At 49.7% G+C, this 20,251-nt stretch overlaps 1 protein-coding gene across 2 annotated transcripts in view; it reads right to left on the bottom strand.

The window, feature by feature from the left end:
* LOC138245726 (proton-coupled amino acid transporter 1-like) overlaps positions 1 to 20,251 on the bottom strand; it is a 391,946-nt gene that overhangs the window by 322,470 nt on the left and 49,225 nt on the right. For both annotated transcript variants that reach the window (XM_069199585.1, XM_069199586.1), the window contains exon 3: positions 6,794 to 6,884. In XM_069199585.1, the coding sequence (XP_069055686.1) occupies positions 6,794 to 6,884 (91 nt within the window). The remainder of the gene's footprint in view (positions 1 to 6,793; positions 6,885 to 20,251) is intronic.

Raw genomic sequence — 20,251 nt, 5'->3', positions numbered from 1 at the left:
CGCTTCTGACACTGCCAAGTCATTCCGCCAGGTGAATTTGAAGTTATCTTTTGTGGTTGGTGTTTTGTTCTGAGGAGAGTTGTTGGTGATGCCATTAGTGATGAGAAAGCGTGCTGCTGACCTTGTTCTTAAAGGACATATTGGAATGAGTGCCATCAAAAGATGCAATATGAGCGGCGTATTGGTGCCCTGGAATTAACTGTGAGGAGAACATCGAGAATATGTTTCCTGTACATAGAGTGACAAGTCACAAAGCACGGTAAAATACCTGCCGGTAGTTTTGGACAAGTCTGAAGGACCATGGAAAAAAATCACCAATGATTTAACTGGTGCACTGTATGTTTGGGGTAAGACTTCAAAATAGGCTGTGGTTGACTATTTTTCACGGTAGCCTGAGGTGAAGTTCACTGAACAAGTTATTACCACGGTTATGGTGGATTTTGTGAATTAGTTGTTTGATACAGAATGTGTGTCAGAAACTATGGTATTTGACAATGGTGTGCAATTTGTTTCGGATGTTATAGAGGAATATTCGTGGATGTGTGGGGTAGAGCATTGAGATCGTCTGTTTATTACCCTCAAAACAATGGTTTGGTTGAGAGATGAAATAGGACACTTAAGGAGGGTTTGCAAATGGCGCTGAATAGTGGAAGCGAATGGAGGAAAGGTGTGAAGAAGCTGATTTGGGCATATCGCACCACACCTCATCCTGTCACCTGAAAATCTCCTTTTGAATTGATGAGAGGTTGTAAATCTTGTGCATTGTTATCTAAGGCGATTGAGAAGAAGGAGCCTGTGGGGAAAGATGCTGGTGGTGTTGAGGATTATGTGGTTGGTGATTGGGTTTGTGTGTTCTGAGGCCAGAGGAGATATAAAGGGAAGTCCAAGTTTTCTTTCCCTCTTCAAGTCAGGAGAGTGAACAAGTTTACTCTTGTGTTCAGTGATGGTTATGTGTGGAATCGTAAGAAGGTGGTGAGGGGCTCCTGTTGCATGATGCAAGGAAGCGGAATGAAAATAAGCTCAGGAAAGAAGACGTTGGGTGACCTGGAAGGGAGATGTATAGTACTCAAGGATTGCAAGGAACTTTACTATCCTAAGAGAGACAAAGATTTCATTTTGTATTGATTTGTTTACGTTAGTTAATTAATTACCTTGTATTAATTCTGTAATTTATATTTATTTGTATTCTATTGGGGAGGTAGAAGTGTTGTATTCTGAGCATGTGGATTGTTGAAGGATTACATTTTAGAGTGAAATAAGGAGTCTGGTTGGCAGTTGCAGGCAGACTCCCTCCCTGTGAAATGTAATCTAATAAAGCTCTTACCTGTTTATCGTTCAACTTAGTAGCAGCATTGTTTCAGTCACCCCATCCAACCAACTATTTTTCCCAATTATGCAAGAGATATACAACTTTGTGGGTAATAATATGCTGAAACATAGAAATATAGGGGCGTAGTGGGCATGTTTATCATTGAGGGGTTCTGAGTACCAACAAATAGACAAACAGGGCAAAGCTCAAATTGTCTATAACATAACTTCAAACGGAAGCAATAAACATTCCTGGGGGTGTGTGTGTTTTTTTCTTCTTTTTTTGTGTTCCTGGCTGTGTGTGTATGTAAACAGCCCAGATTAAATCCGACAGATACCTCATCATACCCAACTAAAAACACCTGTACCCAAGTACTTACTAGATAATACATTTATTATGAGGTGTAAAACCCCAATCAGCACCCCCTGGAGCAACGCCCCTGTAAACAGAACAGTTACTCCACCTCTGATTGAAATATGCAAACCTTGGGATACACTTGTAAAACAAGAAATAGCTAGAATTGCGGACACCACCCAAGACAGGTGAACACAATTTTCCTTCAATGTTTGTTTTTCCTTTCATCACGGATAAATTTGATTAGTTAAAAGCAGTAAGTAGGCCGCGTGGAAGTGTTCCAGTCCTTTGTAGCTCTCTACCTCGTTGCCCAGCAACAGCTCGTGTGCGGACACGCTGGAGATCGCATAAGCCCCAAGTTCAAAGCAAGCACAGGCAGGACTGATGAGTTATCTTTGAAAATCAAATATTGCCAAAAGGGCTGGCTTTATAGCTCAAAGTGCCTCTCCAGCCGCTGATGAGTTTAGACAAGCAATTAACCAAAATACATGCATTCAGTCTCATTCCTGCATTCATACATTAATTCATCTACCCACGGACTTGTTCTTGCCTTCATTCACTGAATAAAAACGGACACACAAACTCAACAATCTTATGGAAGATAAAAAGATAAAGGCAGAAAAAGAAAACACACCGCAACCTAATCTTGACAGGCATATACTTGCAATACAAAAATACAATTAAACGTAGCAGCAGGTGACCCCATCTTGCCACACTATTGCACATAAGGTAGTGTTGTTTCAAAGTTGCAATGTAGTTGCCATACTTAATACAACATGTTGACCATCCTGTAATTTGAAAAAACAGAGATATTATGCAGAATACATTCCAAGATTGCCATTTTGTAAAAACTGCACTAGATAGCCATCTTTGTATAGTCACGTTTATAATGTAGCGCTATTGTACCGATCCAAAGAGGGCAACATAATGCTTATGAACACTGGAGATATTATAAGACTGTAAAACTATGATACACTATGGACAATGCAATTTAAAGATGGCCACCCGGTTTACAAAGATTGGCCACACAGGATTTAGCAAACTGCAAATACTGCTAACCTGTACACCAATTTTAACACAGTGTAATGCGAATCCTCCCTTAAAGGCTTATAGGCTTTAATATATGATTTTCACAATAAGCAAGTCTGGCCAACAACCTTTGCCATACTTTTTTCATAATAAACAGATCAGACCTATAGGCTTGTTCAAATGCGTGTTGCCGTAGCTAACTCAGCCCTGTAATGTGGAGCATACGCTTTCCCAGAAAGCAAAAAAGTGCACTAAAATAATTATTTATTACCAGAAGCAAACAACTTATGCTCTATTAACACAAAAGTGAATAAAGCAAAAAGCATGCACATAAAGTTTTTGCCAATCTTACTCTGCCTCCCAAAATGGTCATTGCCTGCTGTATGACCCCAAACTACTTTCAGGTTAACTGGTGTCCCTAGGAAACACGTGCTTCAATGGGGCTGTATATCACCTGTGATGGGAAGCCCAGACAACAGAGAGAGCTGCGCAAAGGGTGGTCGCAGAGTGCAGGCCATGTTTGTGTGAAGAAGGATAGACGCTTCTAGACTGGACCCAGTCCAACTCATAAAAAGCGGATTAAGCAGTGCAGTTCCCTGGGTTGGTGCCACTGTAACTTTGGCGTCCATGTCAACATGTATCTGTTCCGGTATCAATCAATCAATCAGGTACTTGTAAAGCGCCCGTGAGGGTTTCAAGGCGCTCAGGAGGGGAGGAGAGAGAAGGGGGGCAGGTGCTGCTACTGCTCGAATGGGCAGGAGGGCTGGACTAATGCACTACAGCTGCAGAAAATTGCAACTCGGGCTTTTTAGGAATAGGCTACGCACAGCTAACTGCACGATTTCTTCCCTCTTGTGGCTTTGTGACTGACCACAGGAGCAGCGTCGTTCAGCACTGAATCAGCAAGTGCGACAGGAGTTCCTCTTTAAGAAACACAACTACTAGCTGCATGCAAAGACCTCAAAGTTTATGTATCCGCCCCTTTACATTCATTTACACGCTTGAGTACAACGAATCATCATAAATTAAACCAGCCAAGGGGAAAGGATACAGAGCCCTACTTGCGTTACGTGCAAACCATCAAATACACAGACCTCTGCGCGAGGCAGGTCTCTACTGCGCCAGTTCGGGCTCGTCACGTGAAAGGGAAGCCCAGCGGTCCTGGTCAGGCAGCGAGTGCTCCTGTAATGTGCCTTAATACACATAACAGGTAAAACAGACAGATCAGTGCATTCACATGCAGAATGAACAACGTGTGTAGCTGCAAAGCAAGCCTCCCTCACATGTTCCGAATAACAGCTCAGGCAACCGTAGTGCTGCTTCTATCACACACACACGATAGGTGCAGCAGCAGTTAAACTGTACCTCACACACACAAAGTGGGCCCAGGCGGTGGTGCCCATCGGCCAGAACTGGCTCAAATTAGGTGCTGGCCCCAGGCATGGAGGGGAGCAGTGGTGCAAGGCGGCAGCAGTAGAGGACAGTGAGGGGGGGGGGGGGGGGGGGTTAGGTGGCAGGGTCTCCCACCACCACCACTCATTCCATTCACATAACCCATTTGCCTCAAGGCAGGTGAGCCAACATGGGGACAATATGTGTGTGTGCCAAAATGGCCATCTGCTGTGACTCCTCAAACATTAATATTTTCCTGTCTCGATGTGATTCCTGTTGACCCATTATTAGGGTGAAAGGTTAATAGTTAAAATATGACGCGTCTTACATAGGCATATTGAGGACGGGCATGGAACTAGCATTTAAAGGCTGCCTTTAATTAAGTGATTATCTCCATGGAGGAGTGCTCCTTCAAAGGGAGGCAGCATGTGGGCTAGTCGGACCACTGCATTGATTTGCATCTATCAATGGCTATCTGCTGGTTAACGGTGATGTGATCTGTGGTGCCATGAGTGATGTTAAGAGAAGTGCATGGTAAGAGTGGACATTAAGGTTGCTTAGCTACATTCATTGGTAAATGTCAAGGGATTTTAGTTTTCGAAGCACAGGCCCGCTTGTCACTATGGTTTTAGTGGGCGCAGTTACCTAACATGTAAACATACCATTATTTACATGTTTATCTGTGAAATCTAAAGTTTTACTTGTTCATAAATGACACAACTGTTCTCTTATCTACCAAATCCAGCTGCACACAATGAGGCATTCATGTCTCTAAGTCCACTGTTAATGGCGTTGGCTATGAGGGTTGAGACATATTCTGCAATTCACTGTAGACAGGATGTAGAGTTTGGCCATGTCCTGCAGCCACGTGTCATAACTCAGTAGGCAGCGAATGCAGGGTATGCCAGGTGAGAACTTAAGCATGCCATTTATCCAGTGTCTGTACCACTCAAGCCACCTGTCCAAAACCAATAGATACATAGCTTGGACTTGGCTCTTCTTTGTCCCCAGTCCCCATGTTCCCAAGCTTTGTGCACACATCAAAGATGCAGTGGGTACAGTGAATGACCTTCTCATTCCCCATATCTGTTGTCCCTCCACCTTTAGACTTGGGTACAGCGCGAGTCTGTCAGACACAACCTGTACATTAGTGCGTGTGCCTCCAAAACTACTGTGCCCTGATCCCAGTACAGCTCTGGTTAAGTGTGTCCTCAGATGACACTTGATCATCCCTTGCAGCCAGTCCTTATGCCCTGAAACCACTTTGTACAGCTTTCAAATTGTTCTGTGACCACTAGATGCACACTGTGCATTCAAACCCCATTCCCAGAACCCCCTGGTACAAGGCCTGTGCTGTGCATGGTAAAACACGGGCACAGGACTGTCTGTCACCTATGCCCAATCCGCATGGCACCAAAGCCAGTGCGTGCAGCTTCCTGCTAACTGGGTACCGAATGTGGCATACATGTTCTGCACCCAATTTGGTAAGTCTGAACCTACTGTACACAGGGAGGCAGTGAGCTGTTGAAACTAGGAACAGGGCCGGCCTACAGCCACACCCTCCCTAATCCTCGTGTCCAAGACCACTGTGCATGGCCTTTGCACTTGCAGAGGATGTACTGGGTACAGCGGCATAAGTAGAGCGCTGACAGCCCAGACCACTATGCCCTGGATTGAAAAGTGCCAGGACTGGTACCGCAGCATCCCAATAAAGGCTTTTCACAAGAAGTTCCCTCCCAAAAGCCACAAGGACAATTAGAGGGTTTGCAAACGGCCGTTCCATACCTCTTTGTCCTTCAAACCCTCTCTCCAGTCTAATCCTCGAAGATAAATGCGCCCTCATCAGCAGGGATCGGAAAAGCAAGTCTATACTTTTGCTTCCCAGGCGGAGTTCACGAACATATCAACACCGGGACTGGGAATAGATTGACACCAGGATACTGCATGCATGCGAAATTCTCGTAATTTGCTTTCGTGCAAATTTCACCTAAACTGAGTGAATTTACGCAAAAATCCAAATCTAATATTTTCTGCTATATATTAGGCCGAAATGTGTCCTCACATCATCCTTTGACACAAGGATGCATAAAGAGAAAAGAAAAAAAAAAGCGAAAAAAAGCAAATGCACTGGAAACAGACGCTTGCCATCTGTTGTTCCCATGCATTTGCAGTACATTTTTGCAACAAATGGTGCATTAGTGGTACATTTTTACCACAAATGTCGCATAATTTCGAAGTGGCCTGATTTAAAGAATTTCACATAATGAGCATAATGTGAAATTCCCAAAATTACACGAATTACACTGATGTAATATGAAATTTGCCGAGGTCTGATAACCCTGCAAAGTACGTGTTCTTCATCGCTACAGTCTCAAGCAACTTGATGGCAAGTCACATAACTGGACACCGGCCTATATATAATTCCTTCAAGCACAGCCAGATGTTAGCAGTCGGGTTAAGGGAGCTCATGGAACTGAAGCAGAGAACACAGAAGCACTACACAGCTTTTAACAACATGAGCAAGTAACATACTAAATTAATTGGTATAAGTGCTCTTAGGATCAGAGAGCACATAAAAAAAAAACTAAAGGTACAACCACAAAGACAAAGGTTGAGCCAAAGGAATACAACATAAATCGCCATGATAGGTTATATACTGTCCGTGAGTCACCTTTTGCTGTCATTCATGTCTTTAAAAACAGTCCTTACCACAATGCCAGCGTTCTTCACAGCGAGAGGCAGGCCCAAAAGCCCAGTGCCAATGTTCCCCTTCAGTAAATGTATCAGGGTTTGAAACCATCTGGAAAGAGGGAAACATATGTAAATAAGAAGTCGTCAACTATTTTTGAGTTTATAAAGTTCATACCTAGGTTCAAACCAAGGGAAATCAAGGCATTGCCTAACTGGCCAATACCTCTGAAAGACTGGTAGCACTTTGGAAAAGCCAATTCAAGTACATCCCAAACCATTACCCCATAATAAAAAACACTGGCCCTCATTATGACTTCAGCAGGCGGAAAAGGCCATCCGCCGAAGTCCCGCGGTCAGGTCAACATTGACGAGGGCTCTTAATCAAGCCGTCGGCAATGTCCAGGTGCATAGGGTGCAACAGCACCCATTGCGCAAAGGTGCAATGGGGCTGACAATGGGGGCCCCTGCACTGCCCATGCCAAGTGCAAGGGCAGTGCTGGGGCTCCAATGGGACCCCCTGCATCCTGTCTCTGCCAGCTTTTACATTACCAGTGCAACTGGCATGTAAAAGCTGGCAGAGAGGGGGGTCATAATCCCCAGGGAATCTCCAAAGGAGGGAAACTGGCAGCGCTGGCGGTCCGCCGTGGCCCATCCACCACGGTCATAATGTGGCAGTCTGACTGCCGCCAAAGCAGTCGGACCACAACTTTGGCGGCGGTCAGACCGCCTCTGCGAGTTTGACAGTCTTAGGGCCACCAGACTCATAATGAGGGCCAATATGTCATACGAATAACTGCAGTGATATCACTGGTCATGAAAACAATCTTACAACACTACAGAAAACAAAACTACAAGATAGTCACAATGAATGAGGTTGTACAAAAAGCCTCTAAACAATTCAAGCTGCACCTCAGTGGGCCCCACCAGAAAAGGGTCAATGAAAGACAGAATGCTGCATTCTACTGGCATATGTTTAGAGCATCCATACTCCTTGTGAGGTCTAGACTGCTTCCAGGGTTCTATATATTTTATATCCCTGGCAAGATAGGGAAAACCCTCTGATGTACTTGGGCACGGTTGAAAGGGTGTGGTTTGTAGTTCTGCCTACATGACGTATGATGGGTGAGGTTTCATATGTCAGTGACAGTTGACAGGAATGATGTCAGCACCAAGGCAATCATCTTCAGTTTTAGGACATGCCTGAACATGTGTGGATGTCGAGTTAGCTTTTGAAATCTTTGGGTTCAGGTTGCTTATGGGACATTCTGAATGGATAGTGGTTGAAGATGAGCCATTGATGCTGCAGCCTGGACTTTTCAGCAAGGTATTGTTTTGCGTGCTGGGTCCTGGTGCTTCTGAAAAGGCTTTCCCTTCCTCAACCAATCACCCAGCTAGGGACAGACATAAGTGGACTAGCAAGGTAAATGAACCACTACCTTAGACATATGGTTGGTGCTCATCCATGGATGCAATTTGATTTTAAACACTGAAAAGTGAATTAATAATGCTTGCCTCACAAATCTCCGGAACTGTCTATGCACACAATTCTTTGGTATGTGGAGATATGCAACCTTACATAAAGGGTTGTCATGAAGACTGACTCTTGCAGCAGATGAATGCTCTCCTGTTATGTCGCCATTTTGAAGTTCTGAGTGTCAATATATCGATTTGGAGGCTGAAGATCAAAGACAGGACATAATGTGCCACTACTCTCTCCAATGAGAAAGCATACAGAACACACACCCCATTCTAGCTTTTGTGGAGGGTATCTCTTCCTTTGGCACCTCTGGTAAACACGCATTTAACTTCCTCCAGCAAATATGGTGAATGATCTTTGTTTATTTTTTCATCTCTTGGTGGGTTGTGACGTGATAATTGTTTAAATTCTATGCAAAATCTGTCATTGGCTGTGGCAAAAAACCACTAATGTGAGGTAGTGTTCTTTCTATTAAGAAACAGATTTGTCTCCCTGCAATTATTGTTGTGATATCAGGGAAACTGTTCCCTGAACTGAGATCTTATTTGACCATACAAATGTCCTGCTCTAGTCTTTTGTGGCTACTCGCTCTGCTGTGGCATCTACAGTTTGAAAATACTGTGTGTTTGGTATGGTGGATGCTGGCCAGAGACCATTCACATTCTTTACACAAAAGTAGTGGTGCTGCTGATGTAAAGACCCTAAAGGCCTTTGTTAGTGACTTTTTTCAATTACATCCAATACCTTGTCCATTTTTGACAAAGAAGTGCTCCCCATCAAATCAGAAATGAAACCAATTGCTCCAGAACTCCTTCTTAAACCTGACAAGTAGAGCTGTGAATGCAGACACATGAAGACACTCAGTGATTTGCCTGGAGGCAGTATCTTCTGTATCTGAAGCTGTTCAGTTTTTCCATCTCTACCCAGTGTTAGCGTGTCAGACCTTAATGAGTAAACTTACAAGGGGACGCGAATAGGTCGATAAATCTTTTGACTCGCATTTAAGATTTCTCATCATAGATCCAGTACATGTAGATCAATAATCAATTACATCAATAATCAATAGGAGTCAGTAATTATCACACACCATGACCTTTCGGTCATCAATAACCACACCTTTTAGTAAAAGTTAGAATATTTATTTCTCTATATTAACAATGCTAATGTCATGTATATTAATCTCAAAATCAAATGCTAAACATACAGGAACAAAACTGGCTGTCCAAATCTGCGAAGAATCGTAATCTAATCAAGGCATGAGCTACTACACATTCTGATATTACAGTGCAAATTAATAGCAAGAATAACTGTGCAAACAATATCACATACATTTAGTTTCAGCAATGAAAAGACCTCAAATGTTATTCCATATAGCGGACTTCATTAGTGAGCTCCCTAACTAACTTCAGATTAGAATTAGAATGTTGGGTTTCATGCAAAACAATTTAGTCAACACAATTTGGAAAACATCTAACTAAGGCTATATTAAAATAGTGCAGTTGGTACCTAGAAACAAAAGCAAATATAAATGACAGACATCATTATCTCTCTATACCTAATCCTCAGTGTGGATCAGCAAGCAGCATCAGTCTTTGTCTTCGGGACATCAGTTCAGTCAGCAAGGCATTAGGATTCACAATTAAAGTTCAGAAATGACAAAGGGGGTCATTACAACATTGGCGGTAAAAGCCGATTACCGCCGTGCAGAAGACCGCCAACACACCGCCGCGGAAATCTGCCACAGCTATTATGACTCACAGCACGGAATCCGCCAAAATTCAGACACCCACAAAAGTCCGCCACACCAAAGGTCAGTGAAACTGGCAAAAACAAAACCTCCACCATCACGCCAACAGAAATACGCCCACACTATCAAGACACACGAATCCGCGGTATTCCATTGGCGGTACACACCGCCGCGCTCAAAATAAACACACATTTACAAAACACTCCCACATTGGACAATTCAAAATACACACACCTGATACACATACACACACCACTCCCACACACCCAATACAATATAAAACACCCACCCACATCACCCACAAACCCCTACGACAACAACTGAGAAAGAAGCACACAGAGAGACACCACCATCAACAATACTAGCATCCACAGACACACCAGACCATAACCCACATAACTTCCACGCACCTCACACAACACCCCACTACATATCAGCACACTTATCACCACACACACCACCCCATACATCTCCCACACCACCCCATGGCACAGCAAAGACACCCCAGGTTCTCGGAGGAGGAGCTCAGGGTCATGGTGGAGGAAATCGTCCGGGTAGAGCTACAGCTATTCGGATCAATCAATCAATCAATCAATCAAAGAAACTTGAGGAGCGGGCTACTCACCTGTGAGGGTCTCAAGGTGCTGGGGGCGGGGGGCAGGGGAGGCGGGCCAGGAAAGGTCACTGGTCGAACAGCCAAGTCTTGAGGTTCTTTCTGAAGACTAGTAGGTCTTTGGTTTTGCGAAGGTCGTGAGAGGGAGTTCCAGGTTTTGGGGGCGAGGTAGGAGAAAGACCTGCCTCCTGTGGTGGTGTGCAGGATGCAGCGGACTGTGGCTAGGGTGAGGTCGGCTGATCGGAGGTTGCGTGTGGGAGTGTGGAAGTTTACTCTTTCATTGAGGTAGGCTGGGCCGGTGTTGTGGAGGGATTTGTGTGCGTGAATGAGGATCTTGAATGTGATTCTCTTGTCTATGGGGAGCCAGTGTAGGGATTTGAGGTGTGCTGAGATTTGTTCGTGTCGGGGGAGGCCAAGGACGAGGCCTTCGGCTGTGTTCTGGATTCTTTGGAGTTTGCATTTGAGTTTGAGTGTGGTGCCGGCGTAGAGGGCGTTGCCGTAGTCCAGTCTGCTGCTGATGAGTGCGTGGGTGACTGTCTTTCTGGTCTCTGGGGGGAATCAATTTTAAGGACTTTTTTAGGGTGCAGAGTGTGTGGAAGCAGGAGGAGGTTAGAGCATTGATTTGCTGTGTCATGGAGAGGGCGGGGTCGAGGATGATGCCGAGGTTGCGTGCGTGGGTTGTTGGGGTGGGTACGGGGACTAGGGCAGTGGGCCACCAGGAGGCGTCCCATGTGGTTTTGTTGGGGCCGAAGATGATGACCGGTTTTGTTTGAGTTGAGCTTGAGATGGTTAGTGGTCATCCAGTTGGCGGTGTCTAAGAGAGAGGTGTGTAGGTTGTTTTTGGTGGTGGTAGGGTTGCGGGTGAGGGAGAGGATGAGTTGGGTGTCATCTGCAAATGAGAGGATGGTGATTCCGTGTGCTCGGAGAATGTTGGCGAGGGGGATCATGTAGATGTTGAAGAGTGTGGGGCTGAGAGAGCAGCACACCTCCATTGCAAGGAAGATGGAGCTATGGCGAAGAATAGTGGACAGGGTCAACGCAGTGGGACACCACCCAAGAAATCGGGATGACATCAGGAAGAGGTGGAACGACCTACGTGGGAAGGTGCGTTCTGTGGTCTCAAGACACCAACTTGCGGTTCAGAGGACTGGCGGCAGATCCCCACCTCCTCCCCCACAACTAACAACTTGGGAGGAGCAGGTCATGGCGATTCTGCATCCTGAGGGCCTCGCAGGAGTAGATGGCGGAATGGACTGTGGTAAGTCAAATCTTAACTATTACATCCCCCACCCTACCTGCATGCCATCACATACCCCCATCCTCACCCTCACCCTCACCCCCATCACTCCAACTCCTCACAAATGTCCCAACATCACAAACCACACATCCGAACACCAAGCCCTGCATGCAACACCAAAGCATGGAGACCCATCACCAAAGCATGCCCACTGCACAAACCCATACACCCCCCTAAACCATCATCACACAAGGTCCCACACAGGAATGCAAGCCCTGGGGTACATGGTCACCCACCCATTGCAGACCATGGCACACACAGATGTAATAAACATCCTTTTATACCCCTGCAGGACCGCTACCCAACATCACCGGACAGGAGGGTCCACACATGTCCACACCACCAACAGAAGAGGCCCACAGTGATGACAGCAGCTCTGTCCAACTGGATCTAGATGACCAGCCCGGCCCATCGGGGACCTCGGGACAGTCGGTTCCCATCACACAGTCACAGAACACTACAGAGCTTCCCCCCTCTGGAAACACCAGCACAGCACCCACCCAGCCAGCGGGCCCATACCTCTGTCCCCAGGACACGTCAATCAGCAGTGTGTCCACCACTACAGGGAACCCAGGCAAGCCCAGAACCCCAACAACAACAGGGACCTGGGGGCAGTGGCAGTGGGCACAAGGTCCAGGGGACGGAGGCCCAGGAACACAGGGGAACTGGGAGGGCTGCTGTGCGACAGGTGGAGGACAGGTCAAGGGAACCCACTCTCCACGAGGCCCTCTCCTCCATCATGGGAGCCTACCACCACTCCCAGGAGACGATGGCAACGGTACTGGCCAAGTTTCAGGAGACCCAGCACCTGCAGGAGAACAGTATTTGGGCTTCAGGGAGGAACTCCGATCCATCAATTCCACCCTGGGCACCATCGTAGGGGTGCTGAAGGAGGTACTCAACACCAGGAGGGACAGTGTGGCACAACAAGGGGCCCCTGACACTAGCATGGACGATGAACTGCCCACCACCTCCACCGGCGCTAGTGGACAGGAGGCACCGCCACAGGACCACCACATCAGCACCCCACCCCCTGCAGAGGGAGAACCACCCCGCAAACGGTCCCTGAGATCCAGGACAAAGACAGAGAACGATGCCAAGACCCCCGCCAAGAAATGAGACCACCCTGAATGTCACCCTTCTGTCCCACTTTGTCACCCTGTCCATCCTTAAACTGCCCCAGCTCCACTTCCTATGCCCCTTTGGACAATGCACCTGTGAGACTAATAGACTGGACTCTGCCATGGACATTCCTCCACCATCACCCCTCACCATTTTGCAACCCCCTCCAATATTTTGCACTTACATAAACACCCTTGAAGCACAAAACAATCTGGAGTCAGTCTGTGATTTCGGAATAGTGTATTAGCAATTACTGTGGCAAACAGCTCTCTCAATTGTAATGTCAACATACCTATGTCACACAGCTCTAGTCCATGAGGAATCAAAGCAGATGTCACACAGTGGGACCCACATCTGTGAAATCGTAAGGGAAAGTGACAACTCACTGACCATACACTGGGTGAAAACAACAGACAGTAGAGAGGTAGTAGTGTTAAAGTACATGTAGTAGGCAGGTTTGTATTCTTACCTGTGTCTCACTGGAAATATTGCAGGATCACCGAGTCCCTGTTGTCCATGTCCTCTTCTTCTGCTTCCTCATCTTCACTGTCCACAGGCTCCACAGCTGCAACAACACCGTCATCTGGACCATCCTCCTGCAGAAAAGGCACCTGTCGTCGCAAAGCTAAGTTGTGAAGCATACAGCAGGCCATGATGATCTGGCACACCTTCTTTGGTGAGTAGAATAGGGATCCACCTGTCATATGGAGGCACCTGAACCTCGCCTTCAGGAGGCCAAAGGTCCGCTCGATTATCCGCCACGTTCGCCCATGGGCCTCATTGTAGCGTTCCTCTGCCCTTGTCCTGGGATTCCTCACTGGGGTCAGTAGCCATGAGAGTTTGGGGTAACCAGAGTCACCTGCAAATGGCGAGGGACAACTGTTAGACACACACTAACCGGTAGGGATAACCCCAGACAACCATTCCCACTGTCTTGCTTCCAGGTGCTCACCTAATAGCCACACACGGTGCCTCTGGAGTTGACCCATCACATAAGGGATGCTGCTATTCCGCAGGATGTAGGCGTCATGCACTGAGCAAGGGAACTTGGCATTCACATGGGAGATGTACTGGTCTGCCAAACATACCATCTGCACATTCATCGAATGATAACTCTTCCGGTTTCTGTACACCTGTTCACTCCTGCGGGGGGCAAAGCAACATGGGTCCCATCAATGGCACCTATGATGTTGGGGATATGTCCCAGGGCATAGAAATCACCTTTCACTGTCCTCCACCTGAGAGAAAACGATGTAGCTCCGCATGTGTTTCAGCAGGGCAGACAACACTCTGGACAACACGTTTGAAAACATAGGCTGGGACATCCCTGACGCTATGGCCACTGTTGTTTGAAATGACCCACTTGCAAGGAAATGGAGCACTGACAGCACCTGCACTTGAGGGGGGATTCCTGTGGGATGGCGGATAGCTGACATCAGGTCTGGCTCCAGCTGGGTACACAGTTCATGGATTGTGGCAAGGTCAAGCCTGTATGTGATGATCACATGTCTTTCCTCCATTGTTGACAGGTCCACCAGCGGTCTGTACACCAGAGGATGCCGCCATCTCCTCACATGTCCCAGCGGACGGTGCCTATGAAGGACAACAGCGAGCACAGAGTCAAACAACTCAGAGGTAAGTACCCACAGCTTACACAGAACACGAATCATAATCCAAAAAGTGGCCTGTATCTGTGTTGAGTCTAGGCCTAGGTATGTGTGACGCAGTTAAAAATGAAGCCATGTGGGCCCCTGAAATGGCGGCTGCCTGACCTCTAAAGTGGGACAATGGGATGTGAGGTAACTGCGCTGGCGTTGTACACCGTCGTGGTAGGCGGTCGAAGACCGCGGCGCAATGCTGCATCGGTTAACATTGGACCCTATGGGTCCCAGGAGCCAACGACGATGTACGCCGGCGGAGACGGTATGCACCGCTGCGGACGTGACTGCCATTTCCTATCTGTTCAATCACTCGATACCTGATCTTCGACAGGAGAGGACCTACACTGCAAGTGCTGCTGTGACCTCGGTCTGGAAGAGACAATGGCTCGAGTGTCTGGGGAAAGGGCCCCTGCCTTCACATCGGAGGAGTTGGAGAAACTCGTGGGCGGGGTCCTCCCCCAGTACACGCTACTCTACGGTCCTCCAGACAAACAGGTAAGTACACTGGGAGCATGCTGTATGTGCTATGCCTGTGTGGAGTGGGGTGGATGTAAGAAGGGGGGGAGATTGCAGCGTGCATGAAACGACGGTGAGTGCATGTGCCACATGGCAAGGGTAGGGATGTGGGCCAATGACTGTGACGGTGCAGTTGGTAATAAGTTTCTCTTCCCCCTGTACAATTCATGTAGGTCATCGTTCATCAGAAAAAAGATATTTGGCGTGCCATCGCCCAAGACGTCCGGACCCTGGGGGTCTACCACAGACGGAGCACCCACTGCCGGAAAAGATGGGAGGACATTCGCCGCTGGAGCAAGAAGACGGCGGAGGCTCAGCTGGGGATGGTCTCCCAATGTGGGAGGGGTGCCGTCGCACCATGACCCCCCTGATGTTCAGGATCCTGGCGGTGTCATACCCGGAGTTGGATGGGTGCTTAAGGGCATCACAGCAGCCACAAGGGGGTGAGTACCCTCTCATCCTGCTGATTTTGCGCGCAGTGGAGGTGTCTGCGTGGGGGAGGTGGGCTGTGGGTTTCCCTAGGCCAGGGCGAGTTCAGTAGGCAAGGTCCCTGCGTAAGACAGGCCATGTGGCGCCCCACCCCACCTCTGTAGAGTGGCAAGTACACCTAGTCATGCCCCTGTGTCATCCATGTGTGCAGATGTCGTCCATAGCCTAGTAGGCCATTTCCCAGGGATTGAACAGTGGAGCCCAAGAGCGCGGCATAGTGCAGGGGGCTTCTGTGTCTGTCATGTCCGCCAACGGTAGCGGTAATGCATGCACTGAACATGTCTTTCTTCTGTCGTCCCCCCCCCTTTTTGTTGTCTCCCTGTTCTTATGTGCATTAGCATCATCAGGCGGAAGAGCAGTGGCACCGGAGCACGAGGGAGCTGCATCGCACATGGCCCTGGAGGGCAACTCTATGGACTCGGAGTTCACCAGTGGGACGGAGGGTGAGGGGAGCTCCACGGCGGGGACAGGCGCTGACACCAGCGACACAGACTCGTCCTCTGATGGGAGCTCCCTTGTGGTGGTGGCACCCGCCCCCCGCATCTACAGGTACAGCCGCCACCCCCCCCTACCAGCACCGCCCTCCCAGCAGCCCCTCAGCCTTTGCCCCGTGCCCGCTCACCCAGGAGGGTGGGCATCACCTTCGCCCGAAGCACCTCAGCCCCAGTCACCCCTGCTGCCCTCAGTGAGGAGGCCATTGACCTCCTCAGGTCCCTCACTGTTGGGCAGTCTACCATTTTGAATGCCATCCAGGGTGTCAAAAGGCAGTTGAAACAAACCAATGCATTCCTGGTGGACATTCATTCTGGTCAGGCGGCCCTTCAGCGAGCTTTTCAGACTCTGGCCTCAGCACTGATGGCAGCCATTGTCCCTGTCTCTAGCCTCCCCCCTCCAACTTCCTCCACCCAGACCCAATACCCTGTACCCCAGCCTATCCCTAGCACACCTTCAGACCAGCATGCACACACCTCAACACACAAGGGAAGCTAAGGCAAACATAAGCACCACACATCCCACAGGCACTCACGCAAGCATCACACACATGTAGACACACCAACATCCACTGCCTCCACTGTGTCCCCCTCCTCCTCGTCTCCCTCCTCCCTCCCAGTCTTGTCTACACTCACACCTGCATGCACTACATCCACAGCCACTACTGCCATCACCAGCACACCCACCACCACACCCCGCTCACGTGCAGTCACCACCCCCACTACCATTCACACGTCCCCTGTGTCCTCTCCCAGTGTGTCTGTGACGCCACCTTCCAAGATACACAAACGCAGGCACACACCCACCCAACAGCCATCCACCTCACGACAGCCTCCAGCGCATGCACCTTCACCCATAGTCACCAAACGAACACCTCCTACAACCACAACCTCTTCCTCCACTCCCAAACCCCCTCCAGCTACCCGTCTCAGTGTCTCCCAAAAACTTTTCCTGTTCAACCTTGACCTCTTTCCCACACCTCCCCCACCCCGTCCATCTCCTAGGGCCCGACTCTCCAGGTCCCAACCTAGCACCTCAGCCACAACATCTCCGAGACCAGTGGTGCCTGTAGTCACCAGAATCTGGAGTGCACCAGCCACCAGGGCAGCCAGTGTGGCACAGAGCCACAGCATGGACAGTCCCCCACCTGTCAAGCATCAAAAGTTGGCCAGTGCACGGCGGGAGAGGGGGAAGACTCCAGCCACCAAAGCCGTTCCCAGGGGTCCCGGTGGGAGTGTGGAGTCAGCTGCGACACCTTCCAAGGTGGGGAAGGGCCACAAGAAACCCGGAAAGTCTGGGAAGAGCAGCACGGCGGAGGAGACCGCCATCATCCCCGCAGCCCAGGAGGCCAGCGCCATCATCCCCGCTGCCCAGGAGGCCACCGTCAGCACATGCCCTGCTGCCCAGGAGGCCATCGACAGCACAAGCCCCGCTGGGCTAGATAGGACCGCCAGCAGCTGAGTCACTGCAAAGAAGCCCGCCACCTCAAGCACCGCTGAACAGGGCACCGCCGCCTCAAGCACCGCTGAACAGGGCACCACCGCCTCAAGCACCGCTGAACAGAGCACCGCTGCCTCAAGCACCGCTGAACAGGGCACCGCCGCCACTAGCACCGCTGAACAGGGTACCACCGCCTCAAGCACCGCTGAACAGGGCACCACCGCCTCAAGCACCGCTGAACAGGGCACTGCCGCCTCAAGCACCGCTGAACAGGGCACCACCGCCTCAAGCACCGCTGAACAGAGCACCGCCGCCTCAAGCACCGCTGAACAGAGCACCGCCGCCTCAAGCACCGCTGAACAGAGCACCGCCGCTACAAGCAACGCTGAACAGGGCACCGCCGCTACAAGCAACGCTGAACAGGGTACCAGCGCCTCAAGCACCGCTGAACAGGGCACCACCGCCTCAAGCACCGCTGAACAGGGCACTGCCGCCACAAGCCCCGCTGGCCCATGTGCGCCAAGGGCACTGACGCTACTGAGTCCGTCCCTCCAGAACCAGTGGATATTGCCATCCACTACCTCTGTCCTTAACAGGATGAAGCACTCTAGGCCCCCTCCAGAACCAGTGGAGACGGTCATCCACTACCTCTGTCCTTAGCAGGATGAAGCACTCTAGGCACCATGCCCCCTCCAGAACCAGTGGAGACTGTCATCCATTACCTCTGTCCTTAGCAGGTTGAAGCACTCTAGGCACCATGCCCCCTCCAGAACCAGTAGAGACTGTCATCCACTACCTCTGTCCTTAGCAGGATGAAGCACTCTGGGCACCATGCCCCCTACAGAACCAGTGGAGAGATACATCCACTACCTCTGTCCTTAGCAGGATGAAGCACTCTAAGCACCATGCCCCCTCCAGAACCAGTGGAGACTGTCATCCACTACCTCTGTCCTTAGCAGGATGAAGCACTCTGGGCACCATGCCCCCTACAGAACCAGTGGAGACTGTCATCCACTACCTCTGTCCTTAACAGGATGAAGCACTCTAGGCACCATGCCCCCTCCAGAACCAGTGGAGACTGTCATCCATTACCTCTGTCCTTAGCAGGTTGAAGCACTCTGGGCACCAGGCCCCCTCCAGAACCAGTGGAGACTGTCATCCACTACCTCGGTCCTTAGCAGGATGAAGCACTCTAGGCACCATGCCCCCTCCAGAACCAGTGGAGAGATACATCCACTACCTCTGTCCTTAGCAGGATGAAGCACTCTAAGCACCATGCCCCCTCCAGAACCAGTGGAGACTGTCATCCATTACCTCTGTCCTTAGCAGGTTGAAGCACTCTGGGCACCATGCCCCCTCCAGAACCAGTGGAGACTGTCATCCACTACCTCTGTCCCTAGCAGGATGAAGCACTCTAGGCACCATGCCCCCTCCAGAACCAGTGGAGAGATACATCCACTACCTCTGTCCTTAGCAGGATGAAGCACTCTGGGCACCAAGCCCCCTCCAGAACCAGTGGAGACTGTCATCCACTTGAGAGACTGTGGCTTTGCACTCCCCAGGATTGAACAGTGGGCAAACCATCCACTGTATAGACTTGAGAGACTGTGGCTTTGCACTCCCCAGGATGGAACAGTGGGCAAACCACCCACTGTATAGACTTGAGAGACTGTGGCTTTGCACTCCCCAGGATTGAACAGTGGGCATACCACCCACTGTATAGACTTGAGACTGTGGCTTTGCACTCCCCAGGATGGAACAGTGGGCAAACCACCCACTGTATAGACTTGAGAGACTGTGGCTTTGCACTTCCCAGGATTGAACAGTGGGCATATGGCCCCCTCGTAGATTTGGCGTTCTGCACTCAACCGGCTGAGGTGCCCCCCCTTTCCCTCCCCCTGAGGTGCCTGTTTTCTTGCTCTCTGATGCCCCTGCAGTGTTCTTTCCGTCATGGTCGGGGATCCTGTGTGGGCCTCGCCCATACCATGTGGGCCCAGTGTTCCACAGACTTCATTGGAGCACTACCTGTGGGTGGGGGTGGGGGTGTTGTGTGTGTGTGTGTGTGTGTGTGTGTGTCCCTGTTTTTTCCCTCCCCCTTCCCCTGTGTCATAGGTGCAGTACTCACCGTTGTCTTCGCCGCCGGCGTTCGTGCTCCTGGTAGAGGAGCAAGAAGATGAGGGCTGGCAGGATGTGCAGCTCTGGTTCCATGGCGTCCGGATTCCTCGAGGGGTGTGTAGAGGTGAGCGTCTTCCCTTCGAAGACCTGTTTCCGACGCGTTTTTGTCCACAGTGAATCCGCCCCGGAAAAGGCGGCGGGTTGGTAGGTTGTGATACTATGGGTGGTACTTTGTCTTCCGCCTGTCTGTTGCCGGTGACCGCTAAGCTGTTTGTCTGTACCGCCGTGGCGGTTGGAGTGTTAAAGTGGCTGTCTTTGTTGGCGGTTTCCGCCACGGTCGTAATTCCAATTTGTTTACCGCCGGCCTGTTGGCGGTCGTACCGCCACTTTAACACCATCTGCCAGGGTTGTAATGACCACCAAAGTCTTTAAGCATTAAAGTTAAGCACATCTTTTCTCACGACGGCCAAGAAAATATTGGCCTTACGTCAAGACAGAAAATGAGCA

This window comes from Pleurodeles waltl, chromosome 7, assembly GCF_031143425.1.
Source record: "Pleurodeles waltl isolate 20211129_DDA chromosome 7, aPleWal1.hap1.20221129, whole genome shotgun sequence".
In the NCBI taxonomy this organism is placed as follows: Eukaryota; Metazoa; Chordata; class Amphibia; order Caudata; family Salamandridae; genus Pleurodeles; species Pleurodeles waltl.
The sequence above is the reverse complement of the archived record's forward strand: the minus strand, read 5'-3'. Positions and strand labels throughout refer to the sequence as shown.